The 25,962-nt window shown below is 36.3% G+C and overlaps 1 protein-coding gene across 2 annotated transcripts in view; it reads left to right on the top strand.

The window, feature by feature from the left end:
- Positions 1-25,691, top strand: part of LOC124154324 (MICOS complex subunit Mic60) — a 32,136-nt gene extending 6,445 nt beyond the window's left edge. For both annotated transcript variants that reach the window (XM_046527991.1, XM_046527990.1), the window contains 8 exons: positions 11,567-11,705; positions 13,647-13,839; positions 14,071-14,208; positions 16,608-16,742; positions 17,466-17,694; positions 22,227-22,388; positions 23,019-23,340; positions 24,766-25,691. In XM_046527991.1, coding sequence (XP_046383947.1) covers positions 11,567-11,705; positions 13,647-13,839; positions 14,071-14,208; positions 16,608-16,742; positions 17,466-17,694; positions 22,227-22,388; positions 23,019-23,340; positions 24,766-24,988 — 1,541 coding nt within the window. In that variant the 3' untranslated portion in view covers positions 24,989-25,691. The remainder of the gene's footprint in view (positions 1-11,566; positions 11,706-13,646; positions 13,840-14,070; positions 14,209-16,607; positions 16,743-17,465; positions 17,695-22,226; positions 22,389-23,018; positions 23,341-24,765) is intronic.
- The last annotated feature ends 271 nt before the right edge of the window (positions 25,692-25,962 follow it).

Raw genomic sequence — 25,962 nt, 5'->3', positions numbered from 1 at the left:
AGTTCGATACCTCCTGACATTGGCAATGTAGATCAGTCATATTACTCGCTGATGTGAGGAAGTTTGCATCATCTGCATACATGATGGGTCTAATGTTGCTGTTTTCGTGTATAAATGAAGGTAGGTCATTGATATATATGAGAAACAAAAGGGGGCCAAGAACACTGCCTTGAGGTACACCTACGTTTATCACCTTAGGGTTGGATTTTCCCACTGAGTCGTGTAATACTAGTTCAACTAGCTGAGTTCTGTTTCTCAAGTATGAATCTAACCATGCCAATGCATTACCTCTCACTCCATAGTTACAACATTTTTTTAAGAGGGTTTGATGGTCAACCATATCAAATGCCCTAGAGAAGTCTATGAAGAGAGCAGAAACTTTGTCTCCATTATCAAATGACTCTGAGATGAAAGTCCAAATTGCTAATCTAATCTTCATATCAATTCAACCAAAAACCTTGGGGAGGAAATATCTAATTACGATGGACTGGAAGTCAGAGATAGGTGGGGAAAAGGAGAACTTGAAATGGGGAAGCCATCAGTGGGGAGAAAATAAGAAATTTGTTGGAGGTACAAATTAGTCATAACAAAAGCACGGTCCAGGCATCACATTAGTTGTGGAGGCAGAGGCGTAGCGAGCGGTGGTTTTAGGGGATTTAACCCCTTAGAACTCAGAGAATGTTTTTTTATTAATATATTTTAATAAATAATAGATGGTAGCACTTTTCCACAAAATATTTGGAATAATTTTGTGGAAAAGTGCTACGATCTTTTATTTATTTAAATATGCCTAACTTTCACCAATTGAGTCCTGAATCTGTTGAACTTTATATATTTTATTATGACATTTTTAGTAACTAATATGAGGGGGACGGGTGGCTCACAAGCATCACATGAAATTATTCACCCAGCCGCAAACTTTATACCAATTTGAACCATTTATCTTAAAAAGTTTCTTTTGCACCTACCGCTTACCCCAGTGGGTATTCCATACCACACAGACCCTTCAGAACTAGTTGTGCCTAAAGCCCCCCTTTGTGTTAATTCTCCTGGGCAGAGTTACACTTAAGTGTCCACACACAGTGTAAGTACACACATCCAATTGGATGAGTCCAGATCTGGACCTCGAGGTTTTGAGGAGATATCTGATAGACTATACCATGGTAAACCAGAGGTATAGGAATACTTTGAAAAACTTGGGCAGCTTCAGCAATTTAGTGTTTATGAGAACCCCTATGAAAAAATTGTATAAACCTGTTTCAAAATTTTATACATTGCCATGGCAATGTATACGAATGCATAAAAATTTGAAACAGATTTATACAATTTTTTCATAGGGGAAGCAACTAGCCTTGGCTAAGTCTTTAGGAATATTATACTGACTGAAATTACCTAATGATTTGAAAAAAATACTTTAGCCGCCATATTCTAAGATCAAATAAGCACAGCAAAGCTGATTGGCATACAATCAACCTACAAACAATTAATGATGTCAACAAAAGTATTCCTCATTTTATCATCAAGTTCAATAGTATTCCAGTGTGGGAGTTGCTAGAGATTTCCAATCACTTCAATTAACAATTTTGCCAATCTGTGAAGTTCACTGCATCTCTAGTCTTACTTTGATATATTGTCCATCCACATTTTATTTATTTGTCTTTTTTTTGGCTCCCTCAGATCTGATTTAAGTTAAAATTGTTATTGTTATGTGTTTGACAACAATCGGTCTGTGGGTTAGGATGGATACCTATGCCATTTTTTATCTGTTTACCATTTAAAAATTATATATCTGCCTCTCTGTTATATATTAAATCTTTCTCTCTTGATTGGACATTTTCCTAAAGCTCTCATAACATGTTTTATATCATCCATAGAAAAAGGTTCTTGGAGTGGTTATGAAAATTAAAGAACCATTGGCATTTCTTATTTTTTCTAAAGTCTTTGAAGCTATGTTATGACTATATCCAGGTAATGAAAAATGTAACCTTTTACATATGTAAAGGTTAAATTAAAAAATAAATAGATTTGTGATTACATAAATGCATAAAAGTATTAGAATTTATTTTTCTGTTAATAACCAAATGAGTTTCATTAATGATTGATTTTTCTAACTTTTGCTATGAAATGAATCATCTAAAATTAACGATGCCAGTTTCTAATCACCTTTTCAATGAAATTGATCTTTATATTCTCTTGATTGGGTTCATTACTTATTTTCTAGTGAATTTTCCATTTGAATATCAAAGCATATGTAAATTATGTGCATATAATTAACATATTCCACTGAATATAGTCCCCCCCTAATTTTGAGGCTTCAGTTTTGGAAAAAAATATAAAAAAATGGGTTTGAATATAGTCCCCTCCCATAACTTTTATCACAGGCATTTTTGGAAAAAAAGGGGGGACTATATTCAGACATATACGGTACTGTTCTCAGCATTTCCAGTGAGAGAGTGAATATGTATTTTCAATCTCCCTCTTGAAACGTTATAGTTAGTGATTTATTTTGCACATTAGATGAAATGATAGTTAATGTTTTGATACAGTTAATAGCGTTTCGTGTCACAGAGGTTATAAGAGCTCCTGGTTGGTCTTATGAGATATTCAATTAACTGTTTGACTCTGTTAAAAATTCATAATAGGTTACAAAATCTGGTAAGCTTCTGAAGGTGATTGCTTGACTACTGATGACGTTCAGTTGCCAGTTGGTTACAGATGATGTTTGGTTGCCTACCGAACCCGGTTGGCTACATAGATGGGGTTCGGTTGCCTACCGAACCCTGTAGGATGTTTCAAAAAGCATATAGCCTACTGAAACCGGTAGGAAAAATTTCCAGCTGGGCATCCTTCTCATAATGGATTCTCAAATGAATATTCAACCATAACTGCAGCCTTTCACCTAATTAATAAGATAATTTGGGGGCTTTCTAATAAGAAAGACATCATCGGATTTTTTTTACACATAAAGAGTATTTGATACTAAAGACCACACAAGACACTACTTAATTTCTTGGATTATATTTTAATCTGAATATTGATTGGCATGCCACATATGAATGGTTGCAACATGGTTACAACCACATATTATAATAGTACTGCAATAATCACTAAAATAACTACTGCGATCTACATGATTAATAAACTTATACCAACTACCTCAACACAGGCTATAAGAGCCTTATCTATTATTATAGTATTCTACAGATTAAGATAGGTTTCATTGGAGTACTTAAGAAGCATTCTGGGAGTCTCCCCTTCCCTCAACCACTTCCCTCTTCAATTCACAATAAGGCCTACTCCCTTTCAATCTATCTAAAAATTCCATTCTTTTCCTTCCTCTCCCTCGTTTACCTAACATTCAACCATACTACACTTTTTTCAGCATTCCCTTCCCACTAAGTACTCGCTCCATCCATACCTTCTGTCTCCTCCATTTCTCATATAAGAGCTGCCTCTCCTCACCCATCCTATGCAGCAGTTCATCATTCCTCCTCCTCTCCATCCGCTACACCTTTTCCATTCTTTGCCTTCATGTCCACAATTTTCTCCCGTCCTCCTTCCTAAGTGCCCATGTTTCCACATTGTAAAGAGCTGCACTCCCGATAAAAGCCTTCACTAACCTTAAAGAGTATGCCAAAATTCATCCCTATTTAGCATACCTACGGAATTGTCTTCTAGAGAAATGCTAGTGTAGCGTCCAAGTCGTTTTCAATGCAAAAGATGGCTGTTAAATCCATATTGTGCTTTTCAAAAGGGTACTAGGAAGACTAAAATATTCTTGAAACTCATGTCACTCACTCTGCCATGTATTTATACCTAGTTATGCCCAATTCTGCAACACATTATAGCAATATTAATGAGACATTACTCTACCATGTCTCATTAATGAGACATGGTAGAGAAAATGTTCATGGCCAGTGGCACAGCAAGGGTGGTGGTATGGGGGATAAAACCTCAGAGCTCAGAGAAATTTTTTAATTTAATCCATTATACTTAATTGGATTGATATTACTAATAGATTAGTGTAAGGATTAATAAAATTTCCCTCATAAAGCCGTAAAACTCACCATTTTGATCCATTTATCTTAACATGCAGCAATTTATTAATCTCGCACCTACCGCTTATCCTGGTGGATATTATATACAACCCCCCCCCCCCCACACATCGCACTATTAGTTGCACCTAAACCCCCACCACCACCTGCGTTAATTCCTAGCTGCCGCCATGCATCTGGCAAATCAGCCACTAAACATAGGCAAGAGAGGTCCTCATAATTCAGCCTCAATTATCTACAATAAGATTCCATTTCGAATTAAAATAGCCAAAAAATATGCCTTTAAAATAAATTAAAAGAACTGCTATTTCATAAATGCTACTATAGCATGGTATGTTCTTGAGTGATGAATTTATGTAGTCTGTATTTTAGACGTGCCTATAATACGCCTAAATGTTTATACAATACCACACTTGTCTGAGTACTGGTCTACAGAACTTTAGTGGATTGCATGGTTGTTTAAGTATTACTAACTAGAGTGAGATTTATGCAAACACTTAAGATTGCAATGATGCTTTGAAAGGATTTTTTGTAGTAATAAAATATGCTGATAGTATTTTCACTCTGTACATTAATAGGTTTCAACTGGATTCAAACATTGGTCCCTTGAAAAATCATTTAGGTACAACATAATAAAAATAAAGTGATGATAGAACACTCATTACCAGGTATTTGTAGACCTAAAAAGAAAAAAATAGCTGACAAGGAAAAATTACTTCCCAAAGCCATTCCCTTCACAAAGAAATATAATATTTTAAATAATGTATACATGAGGTTTGCCATTTAGTTATCCCTTTCTTTCATATGCAATAGGCAAATATATTTCACTAAAACATAAGCTGGTGTTACCATTGGCATTAAAATAAGATATTTGCACTAAATTATGAGGTTAGCCTCAAAGTTATCATTATCTGTCTCTTGAAATAGGCAACTTTATTCAACTCTATCGTCATTTTTTGGTTCCCTTCATTATAAAATTAGATATTAGCACTGAAATATGAGGTTAACCTGGATGTTTTCACTTTCTGTCACTTGCAATAGGCAACTTTATTCAACTCTATCGTAATTTTTTGGTTCCCTTCACTATAAAATTAGATATTAGCATTAAAATATGAGGTTAACCTGGATGTTTTCACTTTCTGTCACTTGAAATAGGCAACTTTATTCAACTCTATCGTCATTTTTTGGTTCCCTTCACTATAAAATTAGATATTAGCACTCAAATATGAGGTTAACCTGGATGTTTTCACTTTCTGTCACTTGAAATAGGCAACTTTATTCAACTCTATCGTCATTTTTTGGTTCCCTTCACTATAAAATTAGATATTAGCACTGAAATATGAGGTTAACCTGGATGTTTTCACTTTCTATCACTTGAAATAGGCAACTTTATTCAACTCTATCGTCATTTTTTGGTTCCCTTCACTATAAAATTAGATATTAGCACTGAAATATGAGGTTAACCTGGATGTTTTCACTTTCTGTCACTTGAAATAGGCAACTTTATTCAACTCTATCGTCATTTTTTGGTTCCCTTCACTATAAAATTAGATATTAGCACTCAAATATGAGGTTAACCTGGATGTTTTCACTTTCTGTCACTTGAAATAGGCAACTTTATTCAACTCTATCGTCATTTTTTGGTTCCCTTCACTATAAAATTAGATATTAGCACTGAAATATGAGGTTAACCTGGATGTTTTCACTTTCTGTCACTTGAAATAGGCAACTTTATTCAACTCTATCGTAATTTTTTGGTTCCCTTCACTATAAAATTAGATATTAGCACTCAAATATGAGGTTAACCTGGATGTTTTCACTTTCTGTCACTTGAAATAGGCAACTTTATTCAACTCTATCGTAATTTTTTGGTTCCCTTCACTATAAAATTAGATATTAGCACTGAAATATGAGGTTAACCTGGATGTTTTCACTTTCTGTCACTTGAAATAGGCAACTTTATTCAACTCTATCGTCATTTTTTGGTTCCCTTCATTATAAAATTAGATATTAGCACTGAAATATGAGGTTAACCTGGATGTTTTCACTTTCTGTCACTTGAAATAGGCAACTTTATTCAACTCTATCGTCATTTTTTGGTTCCCTTCACTATAAAATTAGATATTAGCACTGAAATATGAGGTTAACCTGGATGTTTTCACTTTCTGTCACTTGAAATAGGCAACTTTATTCAACTCTATCGTCATTTTTTGGTTCCCTTCACTATAAAATTAGATATTAGCACTCAAATATGAGGTTAACCTGGATGTTTTCACTTTCTGTCACTTGAAATAGGCAACTTTATTCAACTCTATCGTCATTTTTTGGTTCCCTTCACTATAAAATTAGATATTAGCACTGAAATATGAGGTTAACCTGGATGTTTTCACTTTCTGTCACTTGAAATAGGCAACTTTATTCAACTCTATCGTAATTTTTTGGTTCCCTTCACTATAAAATTAGATATTAGCACTCAAATATGAGGTTAACCTGGATGTTTTCACTTTCTGTCACTTGAAATAGGCAACTTTATTCAACTCTATCGTCATTTTTTGGTTCCCTTCATTATAAAATTAGATATTAGCACTGAAATATGAGGTTAACCTGGATGTTTTCACTTTCTGTCACTTGAAATAGGCAACTTTATTCAACTCTATCGTCATTTTTTGGTTCCCTTCACTATAAAATTAGATATTAGCACTGAAATATGAGGTTAACCTGGATGTTTTCACTTTCTGTCACTTGAAATAGGCAACTTTATTCAACTCTATCGTCATTTTTTGGTTCCCTTCACTATAAAATTAGATATTAGCACTCAAATATGAGGTTAACCTGGATGTTTTCACTTTCTGTCACTTGGAAATGTCAAATATATTTAACCATATAACAATTTTTAAACTCCTTCGTGTTTTTTTCACTTGTAATTAATCCGTGCTCCATTTGTTACAACAATTTCTTCTGTCTTTCGTCCAATTTAACGTTTACACTTGCTTTTTGAATCGTACGTTTATATTTCACGGTATATGATTATCGTCTGCAACGGGCGCTGTTGCCAAATTTAGGTTAGCTTTCATGTTATCTCTTTCTACATTAAGAACGACTCGTTCACACTACGTCCTTTTTACGCCGGTTAGCCCCGACCATGGTTACAAAACGAGGTGTGAACGCAAGTTCCCGTTAACCGTGGTTGGGATTCTGACCACCGTTTTCCGACCATGGTTGGCGGTAGTTCATGCGTGTGTGAACGCAAGTTGGTTAAAAGCTGGTTAGAAAAAGAAGAAGGCGAAGCAGCAACGAAGTGGGATAGGAGGAAAGAAAACAGAAAATAAAGTTTCGAAGAGGAGACGGCCGTTATTGTTGAATTATATTCGTCAGAATTAATTCAAAGGAAAGTGCTATTGATTCATTCCGTAATGTGTTGTATAGTATGAGATTTTAAACCTGATTTAAGTTATGCGATATACTTTATAGTTCGTAGTGAATTAGCTATTAGCTCGTATTGAATTGTTACGGACAGATTGAATAATCTATATTAATATTTTGCTAGAATTAAGTAAAATGTGCAATACTACCATAATAAAAATCCGAAGGTCACAATGATTTTAATGTTTTGGTAAGAGTTCTTTGTCCCAGTTTGAAAAAGATCACTTATGTTCATCCTTGAACAAAAGTTCTTCCCATATCAATATAAAGTATCAGGCTAACGGCTAGTCAGATGTAACGATAGAAAATAAATTTAGAAACGTCGGGTGATACCACATATCGCAAAAATTACCACGTTCTCTCTTTTATTTCATAAGTTAAATTTCAACAATCGTCACATTTCTGCAAGTTATTCGTCCACGTTTGAAGAAGAGGTAAAAGAGTTTTAATTTACGGTATAGCATTAGAGTGGATCATGTCCTTTGTCAAAGTCAGAAAACAATAATAGCTAAGAATGTAATGCAGCGAAAAGTGTATCTCCATCCCAAATCACAAGTGTCTCAAATTGAGGCTCGAGTCTCAAGGTTGGGTCCTCGATTTTCTTCACCTACATCAATGATTTGTCGACACATCCGAATCAAGGGCAAGTAGTAGTATATGTTGTTGATATCAACCTAATTATCAGTAATATTCGCTTTCATTCGTATTAAATAGAGCAGTAGAAGAATGCAAGCCACACTATGGATGAAATGATTAGTTGGACGAACACATTTGAATTACCTTCTACGTAGCAAGGAACAATGATTGTCGACGCTGGAATGCAATTTTTAATTCATAAGCAGCTCATAATATGCACATATGTTTAAATTCATCATTTATATCATTGCAATTAACACAAGAACTTTTCCCTGCACATTCTATATTTCCTTCCAACAAGTTATTCGCTCTTGTCAATTCATTTTTCACTTGGAATTACTCTACCACTCATCAGATGTCGTCAGGGTCTAACCATGGTTGAGTGTGAACGCGCGTTGGTTCTGACGTCATCTTACGCTGGTTAAGAAAGATGGTAATGTGAACGGGGCATCACAGGCTTCGAGCATTTAATAATGAATGGGCTGTTTTACCTTTGTCTTAATATGAATATGAAAATTACTTTTTTACGAAAATTTTCATTGATTTTAGGGTTAAAACGATGTCTGCCAAAAGGAAAACTTACACAATAAAAGAAAAGTTGGGCATAATCGACAGAGTGAAACGCGGTGATTCAAAATCAAGTTTATTCAGGGAGTTTGGTGTTCCTGAAGGAACTATTCGTGGTTGGATGAAAGAAGAAGTTAAATTACGATCATTCGTTGATCAAGTGGATGACGAAATAGGACTTGATAGAAAAAAGGCCAGATTGAGTGCTGCTGGTGATGTGGATGAATGTTTATTCACGTGGTTTGTTCAGAAGCGCAGTGAAGGTGTTCCATTATCTGGTCCACTTTTACAAGCACAGGCAATTAAATTAAATAAACAAATAGGTGGTGCTCATGATTTTGTTGCTTCTGCTGGCTGGCTATCGAGGTGGAAAATTCGCCACGGGGTAGCGCAAGTTAACATGCAAGGAGAATCTCGTTCCAGTGACAATGAAGCAGCTAGAGAATTCTGTGGGACTTTACGCAAGATGATTGATGAGGGTGAGTACACTGAAGAGCAATTGTATAACTGCGATGAAACCGCTCTCTACTACAGATTGCTTCCAACAAAATCACTTGATATTAAGAAGTCGGCAAATAAATCCGGAATAAAAATGAGCAAAGAAAGAGTGACTTTATTACTGTGCGCGAACAAATCAGGAAGTCACAAGTTAAAACCTCTGTGTATTGGTAAAAATCGAAGTCCTCGGTGCTTCAAGCACGTTAATATGACAGCACTACCCATAAATTACAAAAACAGTCAGAATGCCTGGATGACTCGAGAAATTTTTTTATCTTGGTTCAATGAAGATTTTGTTCCATCGGTTAAGAGCCACTTAAGATCAAAAAAGTTAGAAGAGAAGGCTCTACTTCTGTTAGATAACTGTCCGGCCCATCCGTCTTCTGAGCTCTTGATATCGAGGGATGGCAAAATAGTGGCTTCGTTTTTACAAAAAAATACGACAGCTCTTATTCAGCCCATGGATCAAGGGATAATTAGAGCATTTAAAGCCCATTATCGGCGGGAATTGCTCACTAGTGTCATAAATTCAGAACTGCAGGTACAAGAATATCTGAAAACAGTCACCCTGAAGAATATGGCTTATAATATTGGATTGGCTTGGAAGAAAATAACTTCAGCTACAATCCTAAATTGCTGGTCAAAGTGCGAGTATACAGCGGGCGATAGCATGGAAGACGAAGACGAGTTTTTGGGTTTCACGGAAGAGGACGCACGTGAAGCTTCAGATGTTCTTTCTAATAAACTATTTGTGAGTGATCTCGAGGCCTGGGTTCGCGAAGACGAGGAAACTCCTGTATCTGCTTATAAGAGTGACGAAGAAATTGTGGCTGCAGTCCAGAGCCGCGCAAAAACAGCTGCATCATCGGAAGATGAGAGCGAGAATGAAGAAGACGAATGTGAGGTCGAGATGCCAAAAATTGGCCATTTATTACATAATATTAGTGAATTGATGAATTGGTTGGAGGGACAAAGTGATTGCGATAGTATTCATCTGTTGCACTTGCAAAGCATAAAAAATTACGTGACAAAGAAAAGCCATCAACTATCGCGGCAAAAGAAAATATCCGAGTATTTTAGTAACTCCCGTTAAAGTAGAGCGTCTAAATCATAAAATAAATATTTTAATAATGTATTACGCAAATAAATTGGCTATAAAAATTACCTTTAAGGTTTTTTTTATTGCTTCCCACGTATTTCCCGTTATAACGCGGTTGTCCGATAACGCGGGTGTAAACTATGTCCCCCTAGACCCGCGTTATAACCGAATTTTACTGTATTTACAATTTAATGATTCCAGAAAGTGAGCGCTATCGCGCTAACATTAATATGATTCGAGAAAGTATGATGTGATATCTCTTAATTCAACAGTCACTTAAAATGATTAGGATAGTTGGATACCTTTTTTTCTTATTTTCTGTTAGGTATGCTCTCATATCGAACCAAATGGCCACAAGTAATGATTAATGTGAAAATTACAACGTAATAAAGGTGTATGAGAAAAAAAATAGGGGTGAAACATTTATCGCTGAAAATGTCATTCCATGTATGTAATTGCGGCTGCATTAATGGTATCTAGTTGTCTCGGTACGATTTGCAGAGGTAGTTAGGCAGTCTCGGGGGTGTCTCCTTGGTGTGATAAGTGGAGGTTTTATGAGATAAAGAGGTTCACTACATAGAGGTTTGCCTATAAATTTACTTGTAAATATGACAGGACCGTAGGGGTGGTATGAAGTATGGAGGTTTATGATGTAAAGAGGTTCTTTACGTAGAGGTTTTACTGTATCATGGTTTGAAATGTCCTTAAAACATAGATTTACTCATCTGGTTGGAATCCCCAGAAAAATTGATCCACCATCAAAACTTAGTTCCTAGTAAATTTTTCTTATATTTTATCAGGGGAAATGTGCAACATTGCTATAGCTCATTTTAGCTTCAGTTCCACCTCTCCAACCTATCAGATCTCACCTTTCCCTTGCTCTATCTAGATAGCAAGTGTATGTAATGAGGTTGTACGTTTAATTTCTATGAGTTTTTTAGGTTGTGTAACAGTGAAATGGGTGGAAATTAAGTAATTAATTTAGGACAAAGCTAAGTGTTTCAGGTAGTGCAACTTTCTAATGTATACCTATTCATATGTTTAAATCATGTATAAATGGATCAAGAAAAAAATTTTGAGTGTAAGACATTTCCTTCCATATTATTTTTATGAAATGCTATGGATTTAATCTTACATATTTGTGCATTTATTCATGCATTGAAGAAACTCTAGAAAAATGAAAATATATCTTTGATACTAGAGATTTCATCTGTAGTTTTTGTTTTATCAGTGGTTTTCTCTGATTACACTGTTATTCTTATTCCCCGATAATTGTATCTATTTGCAGATCACGCAAAGGAAGTATACTGTGCTATTGAAAATTCCATTGATAGGTGGGATGAATGTGTATGGGAAGAGTTGAAGGCGAAATCTGAGAAGAAAAATGCAGCAATCAAGAAAGCAGAACAAATGAGTGATTTGGCCAAGTAATGACATACTTAAATTATCATATAATTTTTAATTTTGGCTGTAAATTTTCCTTTTAGAATTTTTACGTTTCCATCACTGCCTTTCAAGTAGTCCTTAACTACATAAACATAGTTTTAAAACAATTTTCTTTCCTTTTCTTTATCCCTCCCTACAACAACAAAATATCTCCTGAGGGAGAAGTTAAAGTGAAATAACAGTGTAGTTAAAAGATAATAATGAAATTAGTATGTTAAAATAAAAAATTATGTCATTATTGAATCAAATTCACAAAATAAACAAAACTTGGGTGTCTCTCACATTTTTTTTCAGGTTCTTGCATCAAATGAAAGACCTTTATAATTTTTATAAAATTTTGTGAGATATAATAGAATAATGGAGCTAATTTCAAAAAAATAATTGCAATTAATTTTCACAATTAATTTAAAGTCCAGATTTTTATAAAACTTTTCAATCTTTCAAAAATGCGGAGCTTCATATGTCCTTTAGAGCATTGTGAAGTGCAATCCTTTTAGAACACTCATGCTTATCTATGTGAAAAACAGTTTTAAACCACAAATAAGGAGAGGCTATGATTTTTGTAATGGTCACAGTTTTTCACTCATAAGCAGAATCTATGTATTCAAATTTACAACAAATTGTAATTAAGGAATGGAAATTTTAAATAACTTGATATTGGGTTGAGTGCTGAAAGACTGCTTTTTATTCAGCAATAAGTGTTAGCTTTGTTAGCTAATGCTTTATCGTGGTACGGTTTTCAATTAATGCCTTAAGTTGCAACCTTGGCGGAATGTTTCTTGGAAATATTTCTACTGAACAACAAATACTGAATCTAGTGCAGATGAAGTATTGATGAATTGAGTCATGTGGCCTGAAAGCTGGCAATGTGGACAACGATGAAAGTGGTTAACTTCAAATGAATTAATTGGCTTTTTATTACTAATGGCTGTATTTTTTGCACTCAATTATGATTATCCTAGGTAATGCTTTACTTGCAGATTTTTTTTTTCATGTGTTACCATTGATACCATTAAAAGTTTACCAATTGACACCAAGTGCATACTTCAGAAAATAACGCTGCAATCGCAATCAAGCTAAATGTGAAAAAGTTCTTACAGTCTATCCGGTGAGAGTTGTCCGATGGCACTTTAAAAGGAGGGGCGGAGAACCCTGCACCAACATGGTTTACAACCAATCGCTGTCCCCAAATTCACCTCACACCCTTGCCTAGTCATACAACGTTGTCACATGCATATGAAGTACTGAAACAAGCCTGACCCACCAAAACAAGCCCTTTCTGCAAATCACCAAAACAAAGGATTCTTCCTTAGGATCCTTTACGCTAGTCGTCCCTTCTGGCTGCTTTCTTCACGGAAACCTTTTGTTTACATGTGATGGGGGCGTTTCCCTTTCTTACCTGGCAACCTTGTCCCCTACACCTTCTAGCTGTCCAAGGACAACTCTCGGCGGCCGGACTGTATTGTTGTAGCTACTTGCTAAATGGTACCAGAATAATGTACATTTAAAATACAGTGAAACCTCTATTTTACACTTTTGGATGGACCACTTACAAAAAGTGCAAAATTAAGTAAATTGTAAAATAGAGTATCATTATTTAAAGGCGGTATTGTTTGGGACCTGATAAAAACTGTGCGAAATCAGTGAAAATGTATAATGGGGGAATGTAAAATCGAGGTTTCACTGTAACTAGCATATTTACTGAATTTTAGCTATTATTTTATGTTGATGAACTTGGTTGGAGAACCTGGAATCTCATCAAATATTAAGTTTCCCTAAATATCATGATATTTAGGAAAACTTATAATGGAATACCACAAGAGTTAGTGAATTTTGTTCTTCAAGTTCATCTTGTTTATGGAGACCAACTTCTCATTTATATCTGCTATAATAATGTTTAATGCGAAATTTTTACCATTCAGAGATAAAATTGAAGAGTTGCGAGATTCTTTGGTTGGAGTTGTTGGAAATGTTGCCCAGAATTCTCGATCCGAAGCTGTTAAAACCATGTCAGCCCTCAATAGGGCTGGCCTGGAATTCAAGCAAGAACTGGCCCGAGCTACATTGACTGAGCAGTACAGAGATCGTGTGGAGGTAGCAAGGAAACAATTTGAGGCAAGTGTCCAATGTTATTCCACTTTTCATGGAAATACTGGAAAGATTGTTGCAATTTAATTAAAGAAGTGTACGTGAAATGGGTTATTAAAATGTATTGGCTGCATTAAAGAGTTTCAATTTAAGCTTTTCAATATGTTGTTTTATATTTGTAGCATAGAGTACCTTAAGCAAAATTTTTGTTTAACTACCAGTGAAGCAGGAAATTTGACAGAAATTACTTAATTCCAGACAGAGTTTTCAACCCTTCTTCCATGTTTAAAAGTTGGAGAGAAGAACAAGCATGTGACTGCTGATGAATTTGATCTGTTCACGTATCACCTGTGCAGGAAGCTAAATTTCTACCAGAAGGAGCTGGCTAAGTTGGAGGTGATTTTTTTATGATTTCTATTTTTAATTTTGACTTGTTATTTGATTAAATAGCCTTATCCATTTCTCCGTTACTCGTAGGTTATTTGGGTAGGCATTTCATCTTTCTCTTTATTACTTGCATTAGTCTTTTGTTGTCTCAGCTAATGTCATCTTAAAGGCTATATGATGTTAGAACGTCAATGTACTTTCATAGGTTTTTTATAGAGATGGGTCGAATAGCAGATTTCTCGAATTCGAATATCGAATTCGAATATTAAATCATTGCTCGAATATTCGAATACCTCGAATCTCGAATACCTCGAATACTAAATGATGAATGCTGGAATGTTTGACTCGGTTGCCTATGCAGCAGGTAACACAAGATTTTGGGGAGTAATTTTGATTTCCTTTAAATGATTCGAACAGGAATTTAGCTGATTAATGAATATTTTAATTTTATGGAAACAATTTGGCATATAATTAATTCAACTAACATCGCTTTACCCCCACTCCTGCTGCCAAGTGCTAGCTGACAATCTGAGGCATTTTGCAAAATACAAGCTCTTTTCCACCGGATTTTCTTCAATTATTTTCAGTCCATCTTTGGGAATTCTCACGAGATAAGAAGATGAATTGGAATTGCTATCAGGGAGAAACCAAATATTCTGAGAAAATATCCCTTTGTCTGGGACTGTAACAATAAAGATTTATAGCACTATTCATAAATTGAAACTTGATATATGTTTTCGGAAAAAAATACCGCATCAACTTCTGAGAAGCTCTGCTGCTCATTACGAGTTTCGCCAGAATGCTAAGTCTCCGTCGTATTTTGACATTTATTTCTTTGCGTAAAATGCTTAAATAAACTCAGAAATACGTCGTGTTTGGTCTTATTCGTTTTGAAATTACGCGCACGTTACTAATATTTCAATTCAATAAAGGTGTGACATCAATTGACGAAAGTCATTCTTAGACACCTTTTGTGCTAATAGATGACTCATGCAGCGGTTGACCTCCACAGAAATGGGGAACTTCGAAGCTGGTAGGAAAAAAAAGGCCAGTGGGGGAGAAAAGGGAGGGCCCGAAACACGTTTCTATTGTTCTCGTGTAACTTGGTATTTTTTCGAAGCTAAGGTCTTCGTAATATGATCCCTGCGCGAGCTGTGACCTTTTTTTTATTTCGAAGAAGAGGAAAGCCTCAGAGGGGGGGCTAGTGCTGAATGGAGGGGGATACCGCATCTTGGGAAATGCGCTAATGTAAGTATCCCACGGTACTCACGCAGCAGTTGACCTCCAGAAATGGGGAACTTCGAAGCAGGTAGCCAGAGAAAGGTCAGTGGGTGAGAAAAGGGGGGAGGGCGTGAAACACGTTTTTATTGTTCTCGTAACTCGATATTTTTTTCGAAGCGAGGGTCTTCGTAATGCGATCCCTGCGCGAGCTGGGACCTTTTGTTTGATTTCGGAGAAGAGGAAAGCGTCAGAGGGGGTGAGGCGAGTGCTGAATGGAGGGGGATAGCGGATCGTGGGAAATGCCTAAGGTTGCTATCCCACGGTACGGAGGTTCTCCTGGTGGGGGGAATTGGGGATTTTCGGATTTTTTCACCCGACCATTTTCGGTTCCCCTCGACGAACTCTTTTCACCGCTAAAATCCACCAATTTGATGTAATTCGACAACGTGAGTATCACGGCGCTGCGAGCACTAAATGACTACAGTTCTCTACATTTTTCCGAGTCAACTACCAACGACGTGTGTGCGACAGTGTATGACGCGAAATTCAAAGTATTCGAGGTATTCGAGGCGGTACTTTTCGCATAACTATTCGAAACCTCGAATATCGAATACTTTCTAGTATTCGAGGTATTCGAGTATTCGCGGATACTATTCGCACATCTCTAGTTTTTTATGTTATTCACTCCTTTGCACTTATATTTCTAGATTGGTATAATTGAAATATCATGGTTGTATCTCGGCGCAGGAATTTGCTTGAAATGGATTTAATAATCTATTATGTAGTTACTGGAACTCCTATTGAATGTGATTTGGGACAAATTCTATCAAAACAATTTGAGCCTTTGAAGGCAACTAAGAGGACAGACATCTGAGCGGTATCTTTCTCAGTTTTTAAATTTCAAACTGCATAATTAGAGAAAGACTCACTGAAGATTTTGTTGTTGTAACGTATCTTTCCCTTTCTTGTTCCAAATTCTTTAACTGAATTGTGATTTTGGGTGCGAGTGAAGGACCACATTGTAGTAAATCAGGGATAAAGGGTGCAGTGTTGTTCATCGGAGATGGAAATATTTATGAAAAATTACCGCATTCCTTTAGAAATGAAAATTAATCATGTTGCAATTGAAAATTCATATTGATCGAAAGTGATCCTTGGCTTTAATTACAATTCAATTTACTTTGCAGACTCTGGGGCGGGATGCTTTGAGCAAAGCCCTTTCTCAGCGTGGTATAGATGTTGATTCTGACCTTACAAAAGCGAATATCAATGAAGAATTGGAGCGTCAACGGAGAAAGTTGGAGCTGCAGTACCAAAATGCTGTGAGTAAACTGGAAGTTGAGCACAAGAATATGATATTAAGTACCTTTGAATAAGCTGTAGTATTTTTTTCTGTTTTTTACTCACTTTTAAAAATTGAGAATTTATTAAAACCTCTACTTTAAATGGAAACTAAAGTGACCAAAATTTTGGGTCATCAAAATTGAGGGTTCATGTTAAATTGGCTACACTTGTATTTTCTTGATGGATATTTGGATAAGTTTGGCATAAAAAAGAGTCATAACACATCTATTAATGGTGCTACAAATTACTCAACCATAATAAATTCATCTGAATGAATGTCATGTAAATGTTGTTGAGTATTTAAAAAATTAACTTAACAGTTGCTTGGATCTCAAATAACAACAGTTATGCTGAAGAACTCTATTAGGAAGATATTATGGGGATTTGAAGCTCTCATAGTTGTTGGTTATGTTTAATGCAGTAATTTATGTAATGCTAATACCTATGAAAACCTGAGAGGGTGCATCAGTGTATGCTGATGAAGTTAAAGGGATAGGAACATGGAATACAAGATACGTATGTAGTTATGGACCTAAAGTTAGCTAGAAAATCTTACGGTTATGGGGGCATATTTAATAATTTAAGGAGATTTTTACATATGTATTGGATCCTAAATTTTAACTTGCTATATCCTTAGTTACCAATGCTATGCTGTACCTGTTGGGGTAATATTTTATTTAATGTTATTGACATAATTGCAGGAGACCCAGCTTCGTGACATGCTTTGTAAACAGTGCAAAGATGAGATGAAAAAAGCTGCGGATGCTCATGCTAAACATTTAGCTGATGCAGTCACGGCCCGAACTTTGGAGCTTGAAAGGAGATACAAACGTGAATTAGACGAACAAGTCACTGCTGAGAAGTTAGCTTATAAGTCTAAGTTGGCATCGTACTTGGGACGGCTTCAAGGCATTGATGCAGCAATGAAAGGTTAGTATGTGTGTAGTTGGTTCTCCTATTTACGAAAGGTGCGTACGAGGGTTGTTCAAGTAGTCTTTCAAAAAAGGTAGAAAAAAAATAATAATCAGTCACTTTCATTTTTCAGCATACTCTCCTATGACCCCTGTAAATTTTTGTAAGCCTTATTCCCAGCAATTTAAGGCATCCAAAAAGTGGAATTGGAGCATATCTTTAAAATAGGCATTAGCTTGGACAATAACCTCCTCCTCAGATGTAACCCTTAGTCCGGCAAGACATTTATTCAAGTTAGGAAATAGGAGAAGTCATTGGGGGCCAAATCTAGTGAATACGGAAATACGTGGAACTTTGATTTCGTAGCTTTGGCCGTTGTAACTACAGTGGTGTGCAACTGTGGATTGCTTTGTTAGAGGTGGAAATTTTTCTTTTTCAACTGAGAATGCTTTTCTTGATCTCTACCATCAACCGGTCCAATAGCATTGCGTAATACTCTCCTGCTATAGTTTTTCCCTTTTATAGGTAATCGATGTGGATTTTTCGGCATGCATCCCAAAATATTGTTGCCATAATCTTACCTGCTCATTTCATCATCTTTGCCTGCTTCGGAGCTTGTTTACCTTCAAAATATCATTGTTTGAGTGTTCTTTTGTGTCTGTAGTGCAGTGATGGATCCACATTTCATCGACACATTTCACAGTTATGTATTGAAATGGAAAATCTTCAGGATTTAAATGGAAAAGTGCCAAAACAGCCTCAGAGGTGATCACACAATTGCATTAACTCTCCTATGTGAGCAAATGTGACACCCATCTTTCTGAGATTTTCATCACCAAATTTTTTGCGCAAAATTATAGATTGTGCTGGCCTTCAAATATATAGTGCTGTTTGAATCGTCTGTCACTTATTACTAGAGACATGCAAAAGGTGGGGTTATTTTATTGCCAAAAGTGGTGATATATTTTTACAAAAGCGATGTTATTTTGCCCTAAAATCGGGGTTATTTTAACGGCAAAATAATTGATGTTGATTGAGAGCCATGTTTTCAGTGGCCCACCCATTGCCCTAAATTTAAGATATTATTGACCGGGGATAAATTAAGCAATAATATGCATGGAGTATTGACTGAATTCACTTATTACACATATTTTATCCTTCGCGTATCCATATATCCAGCTTACATAGAGAAAGAGAAATTTCTTTTAAATGTATGTGATTTCAAATGAAATATTGCTATTGTGACCAAAATTGTCTTATTTTAGTTTTGTTCTCTTATCTGTTAACACAGTGCTATAGCAGGAAGGAAATCTTTCTGAATCCACATTTACAGAGGGGGTCCAAATTGCTGAAAGGCACGTAGGTATAAACGATGTCTCAGGCAATTTGAGCTTCTGCATTGCTTTAATTGTATCCACGGAACCTTAGGATTTTTGCTTTTGCTGTAATGTCTGTAATTCTCCCAACTCCAATATCAACTTCTCTGTCTCTATTGACTCGAGGCCTTGAATTTCTTGTCTTTAAGTCTGGTTTCACAACTGTAGTCAGAACTTCTTGGGGATCAAAAACTGACATCTTTTCAAATACCTATTTTTCTGCATAGGTCTTCTACCATAACAGAATTAAGTTTGGTTGATCCCTTTTCAGCCATCTGCATTAGTTTTGACTTCACAGCAGCTGCTTTAGAGGTTGTCATGTTTTGCAAGTGTAATAAGTGGTTTTATCAAAAAAGTACTCTTATGAATATTCTCGAGGCTCATTTTTAACTTCCTTAACTCTTTCGAGATGGTGGAGTTCTCTACTTAGCATGAATGCAGGACTGAGCACCAAGAGACTCTTCGGTCCCCTCTGTATGGAACATTTATGCTGGACATTGGTTAAGAAGGATCTTGAGGATAATCACATGCTCTCAACACCAACCTTTTTCAATCCTTCCTAATGGGGACTCCGAGAGTAGTTGGGCCCCCTCCTTTCGCAGTTTATAACTTGGCATTGGTTTGCTGTCATCTCATGCTTGGTTTATATGAATTAGCTATATGGATAATTGTTGTTTGCACGTAAATTGCAGACTTCCAATTGAATTCTTTGTTTTATTCTGAGAATTCTCAAATTTTGAACGAAATTCTACTGTCAGTATTAACGGATTTATTGCGCTAACAATTTCCATGTTGATTTTTATACTGGAATCGAGATATATATAAGTTAATATTTATGGTAGAATTTTGTTTAAAAATTATAAACGCTGCTCAAAAGACGAAGAAAACAATTCTTAGTTTATATTTATTAAGAAAGAAGCAAATATTTGTTTTGCAAACTAACTGAATGAACAATTTTATGACTGTGGTCCCTTGCCACAAAGAGGGGTAATAGAAGACGAGGGGTCCAGGTATATGCTCCCAGATTTTGGCGGTATGGCCTGTGTTCTACTGCATTGGGTTGCAAAACTAAGACTTAGCGAACCCAAAGGAGGAGAGCAAGGAAACATGTATTTTTGGCATTCGTCTGCCTGTGTAGGAAAATCTCAGACAAAAATTTTCGGCTTTCGTCTCCCGGGTCAAGAAACATCCTGCTGCATATTTTCATCGTTTGTAGCGAAAGGGTTAACTCTCTATAGAATGTCTGTGCAGTAGGATAGTTTGAACCCTCCAGTAATTTGATTAAGTCAACCAGCAGATTCCCACGGCATTTTGGTTACTTTGTAGACTTCATCCTGACAAACAAGTTGCCTTATTTCCTCGAGTGTGTTTCTTTGTGGAAATCATGAATTTTTTCATTGCATTCATTTCCAACGCGGCAAAATTCTGAGGGCCGCCAATCATGGCACAGCAACATGAAATCCAGAGAGTCGTCGCGTTGGAAAGTGGCCAGAATTTCTCTGTACGGTGCCGGAAACAGCAGTCTGCGTGAAGTCATTTCGGTGTTTATTTCACGGCATAGATGATGCACCGCCGCTTTTTGCTGCTTTCAGACAAGCCGGCTTTGCTCCGGCTGTCATCAATGGCACGGCGCCATTTCAAATAACCATTGGTCTCAATGGATGTCTTCAAACAAGTCGAATCGCGCAGTTGACGGCATGGCATTGTCGACGGTCACCAAGGCACCCATTTCAATCCGGCCCAGCGGTGGGCTGTCTATGGCGTGAAATACACACACTGCTACCTTGAGGCTACTTTCAGATGCGACAGCTTTTTGCTGGCTGACGCTCACAGTGCGGTGCCGTGAAATTCAGGCTGCTTTCAAACAAGACATCTCTCTGGATATCATGGCAGCAGGCAAAAGGTCATGGTGTCTGATGTCATGCGGCCTTTGATGTCATCTTTCGACAAGAAAGGCATTTTTTAAAGACACTCGTGCGTGTTTTCGTATGAGTTTATTTACATTCATTATGAATATAACAGATCAGTTAGTAGTTTTCTTTCGCTATTAATGCTTCATCCTCTCCAGGAATATTTTTAATGCACTGAATTAGAGTCGCTCAAAATTTTATACTATAGGTGAAAACATGACATGTGATGACTCGTTTACAATCATCAATTTCTGTTGCTCAGTTCCGTTATGCTACCACATATTGTTGAAAATAAGCTGAGAAAGCTATCAAAATCTTGGGTTTATGAGAACAATGTAGCTTAAATATACGCCTTGAAAAACAATTTTGTGGGAAGAGCATGAGCAAAAGAAAAAGATGATGAAAATCATGTTTGAGTTGGTGAAATTTGCCCTTGAATTGGAGAAAATCACAATTAACCCGAATTTTGCGTAGTTGCAGGAAAACCCTGGAATTCGCGTTTTGCGACTTGTGCATGTCCCTACTCATAACCATGTAGTGGATTTTTTCAATCATTTCAGGGTTGACACTTACTTAGGGCATTTAGAATGATCTTTCATTTTTTTGGATGCACGGCCACATTTAAATTGTAAACAGTTGCAAACACAAGATCAGATGTGCCATGAACTTGGTGCAACTCAGCTTTGACTTCTTTTGGAATTCACCCTCTTAAAAACAAGTGTTTGATCACCATACAATACTCACTTTTATCCATTTTTATAAACAAAAGTTCAATCGACATTAATCTTTGGGATGGATACAGCTGACAAATCACAAGTGCTCTGTCTCGGTAAAATTAATGTTTTGTACTAAGAGTGCCATCTCTTGGAGGTTCTGAGGGCATTCTGAATGATCCTCATATTAATGCACCTCGTAATAGAAAGCAAGTTGAATTAGTCAGCCTAGTCTTTGCTTGGGATGATCTACTAGCTGATCTATTTGCACATTTGAAAATCCCACCCACTTTGAAATTCGGGAAAGTGACTAACTGCTAATTTTTGTTGTGTGAGTTCTTATCACAGAAATAACTTAAGAGGATATAGAAGATGATAGTTTCTAGATCTGGAGAACAATTCTCAGTAGGATAATAACATCGTTGTTAGTGAATAAAAGCTGTCGAGTCATGGTATCTACCTAAATCTTCAAAAATGAGTATTTTGTATTTTGATCTTTATAATTGTATGTTCAATAATCTCTTAATATTAATAATCTTTGTGTTGAACAGCTCGCGTTCAAGATGATGAAAATGCGCATAGAGCTCAGCTTCTATGGACTGCTTGTCAAGCTCTTCTGAGAGCGATAAAAGCTGGACCACCAAGTTCACTGCCATGGGAAGACCGTCTCAAGCCACTGAAGAAAGAAGTTGCTGCTATTCATGCATCAGCCCGTAAGTATATACAGATTTAAGCCAATTTTTTTTATTGGTAATCATTTGATGTTTGCCCTTTGAATGAATGTAACTGAACTTGTCTGTGAGTGCTAGTGTACTTACTCCTTGCATAGATTACAAGGGGTGTCTAAAATCTGGGTCTCAGAATTCAGCCAAATTTTGTAGAATTGCAGTCCATTGGATGCTGTCCACAAATAATCCCCATTGTATTGAAACAGTTGCTATTGCAGTATATTGCATACCTCCCGAAAGCTGTCACCATACAGCGATTGCTAGTCCAGTGGCTATTTTACCAATTTCCAAAGGTTCGAGTGTCGCTCAAATAAATTTTGAATTCATCTGTTTGCAAGTTTTCTTTCATGGAAGCCTAATATATTTTTATCTTTCTATCATATTTTTGCAGAACTTAATGCAAGCAAAATTTTCTTTGACTGACAGCTTTCAATATTGTATCATTTTTTTCGTAAAGGCAGTCTTAGAAATATGTTACATCCACATCATTAGAGGATGTATTTATGTGCTCTCTATGCACTTGATTTTCTTTTTTTGTGTGTTTCATAATGATATTATGATTAACATGTATTTTTTACTCATCCATAATTACTACTGAGCTAACTTTCGTTACAGCTGAGAATGATGAACTGACAACCACTGTACTAGCTGGCATCCCACAGCAGGCTATTGTTCGGGGTGTATTTCCAGAAGATGCCCTAAGAGAGCGCTTCCTGAAAGTTGAAAAGGTTGCTCGCAAGGTTGCCCTGGTAGGAGAGACAGGTGCTGCTCTTCCAGTCTTCCTTCTGTCCTACCTACAGAGCATGCTAATGTATCGTGGTGCTGGTGGAAGTGGTGGAGGTGGTTCCTCCTTATATGGAATTCCAGAAGAAGAGCTGCAAGACAAACCTGTTGACATAAGAAAACTGGACACCTACGATGTGCTGGACAGAGCTAGGTCAGTACAAGTACAGTTACACATCTTAGAACACATAGTGGAATTATTTTTATATGCCTAATTTATAATTTAACTGAATCTCAATACTTTGAGAGAGGCCAGAAAGAATTAGTTGTTAAAAAAACATGACCAGTGATATTTGGCCGCAAGGCTTTATGAGGCTGTTAGATTTGAGGCTGGTTATCAGTAAATGTAGAAAATGGCCAAATAGAGGCAAAAAAACTGTATAGTTGGAGATTTTTGTACAATAGTTAGGCCAAGTCTTCTCTTAATCACAAAAACTCCCGATGCATTGGGAGTGAGCCGGGATCAGGTTGGGGTTTGGAAGGTCACTTTTTAATATCTTTAGTGAATACTAACGCCTTCACTATGACCGATGGATTTAGATGAAATTTGCTATTCGCAAGAGGAATCAAAGTAGATGACATCTGGTGGCCAATTTGAGAAACGAGATAGAGATGATTGGTGGGTTTGTTTACTAGTGCTTCAGCCTGGCAGTAAACAAAACGGATGTGTTTTCAGCAATTTTGTGAAGCGAATACTGATATATTTCTCAATTTTGAATAATGGATGAAGTAATTTTCTCCTTATCCGACATTTTGGAGTTCGATAAAAACTTAAAGAGGTCCTTCGTTGAGGGCTATGAATTGGAACACTGTGATCACTTATTGGAAGTTGTTGTGGTGGAAGCACTGGAGTATTTGGTTCTTGTAATGGGCTTGTGCCTACAAACAAGCAATAATAATGGCAAGTCACATGAAGTACATGCTGTTTGGAAGAAAATTGGCACTTCTTTTTCCGTTTTCTTGTATAATGTTTGACGATTTTATGTGTTTTTTTATAATGTTAAACGCAACTGATCATCTCTTTTCGGCCATGGCACCTAATTTAGCACTGTCACTTGGATTCCCTTCCAATGCCAATAAAAAGGTCATCATCATTTATTATTTAAGCACTGTAGTTTGATATGTTGGGGATTTACATTTGAATAACTTTGTATCTGGAGGTAATGCTTTTTGAGTTATTCACATAAAATATGAAGGGAGTCACTTTTAAAGGGGGACTCACCCGTGCTCACTCACCAGGGATCAGATATTCTAGTGGGTTGTTCATAAGACTAAGCCCTAAATTTTCTAAGTAAAATGCATACATGATAAAACTTAATTTTCTGCATGATGAGTAAGTAAATGGCTGCACCGGAACTGTGGGAAAGTAAATGACTCAATGATTTTTTCCCCTACTCAACAGTCATTGACTGAACTTAGGGACCCCTCCTTACCTGAATTTTAGCCTTTATTTCACTACTGCGTACTTGGAACCCTGCAACCTAACAGTCTACTCTCCATACTTAGTAAATTTTTTTGGCAATCATAATGTATTTTTTGATTTTAATGGACCATTGAAATAGTATATTTATGTTTTCAGATACTGGATAGACAGAGGAGATATGGGCCAAGCTTTGCGCTACATGAATTTGTTGAAGGGAGCTCCAAGAGTTGTGGCACATGACTGGATAGTTGAAACTCGAATGCTTCTGGAGACGAAACAGGTTGCTGAAATCTTATCTGCGCATGCATTTGCTTCTTCTGGTCACCATGTGTGCCCTCCAAAAACAGAGAAAGCTAAAGAGATGAGCCAGGGGAAGTAGTTATTTATTGGTTATTAGTCCTAATGAGTGGCCATGGTGGGTTTTGTTGTTACTGGTGCTTCTTACATGAAGAATGGTGAACATATTTTGGAGAACACAATGGGATGGTTCAGGAATTCAAATAAAGTATTATAACCCATTAAGAGTTGAGAGTGAGTTTTCACGAATGTCTATACTGGCTCTTTTGAGGGAATTAAATTTTGCCTCCAAATGCATTTCCAAGGAATATCTTGCATGTTCTAGGCTCTTACATGTATCTCTAAGTGATATACCAATTCATGGCCATCATTAAAAATGTAGGGGTATTTTATTATATACTTAAGTACTTCATCCAGAAAAAAACTCAGGGTGATTAAGTGTTCATTGGATCAAAAATGTTTAATTATTGAAACATAAACAACTTTTTCACTCCTACTGAACTTAATTGAAATGTTGAATAAAAATGTTTGGAATTTTCTATTATTTCCATAGTTGAGCCATCCTTAGGTGAATAATTATCATTCAACTGTTGCCTCCCCTTGTTGCCATGTTTAGTTGAGTTTTAAGTTGCGGGACTCTGAAAGTGTTTTGCTTCCCTTAAAATTCTTAACCGGCCTTGGGTGCACGAGTGACGGAGGCGTTACAAAATTTTTAGTGTTAATTTGCAGAGATAAGTATCAATGAAGCAATATGTAAATAGGAGAAAATAAAGTAATATGATTAACCTAGTTGTCATTATTGGCCCATCTGAATTTCATATGTTTGCCACCCGGATTTGTAAAACTGTTGATATGATAGTTATATTGGAGTCCATTTATTAGAATAGTTTCATTGGCTAGTGGAAATTGAATATTTAAAACAGACATTTATTGTGCACGAAGCCATTGCAAATTTCTGTTAAAAATCTTTTTCATTTTGATCCTGAATTAAAATATGCACCTTCAATAATATATGTCCTTGCCGTAAAGTTTATATTTACTTCCCTAGGCAAATGA

The sequence above is a fragment of the Ischnura elegans genome, chromosome 2, assembly GCF_921293095.1.
Source record: "Ischnura elegans chromosome 2, ioIscEleg1.1, whole genome shotgun sequence".
Taxonomy (NCBI): domain Eukaryota; kingdom Metazoa; phylum Arthropoda; class Insecta; order Odonata; family Coenagrionidae; genus Ischnura; species Ischnura elegans.
The sequence above is the reverse complement of the archived record's forward strand: the minus strand, read 5'-3'. Positions and strand labels throughout refer to the sequence as shown.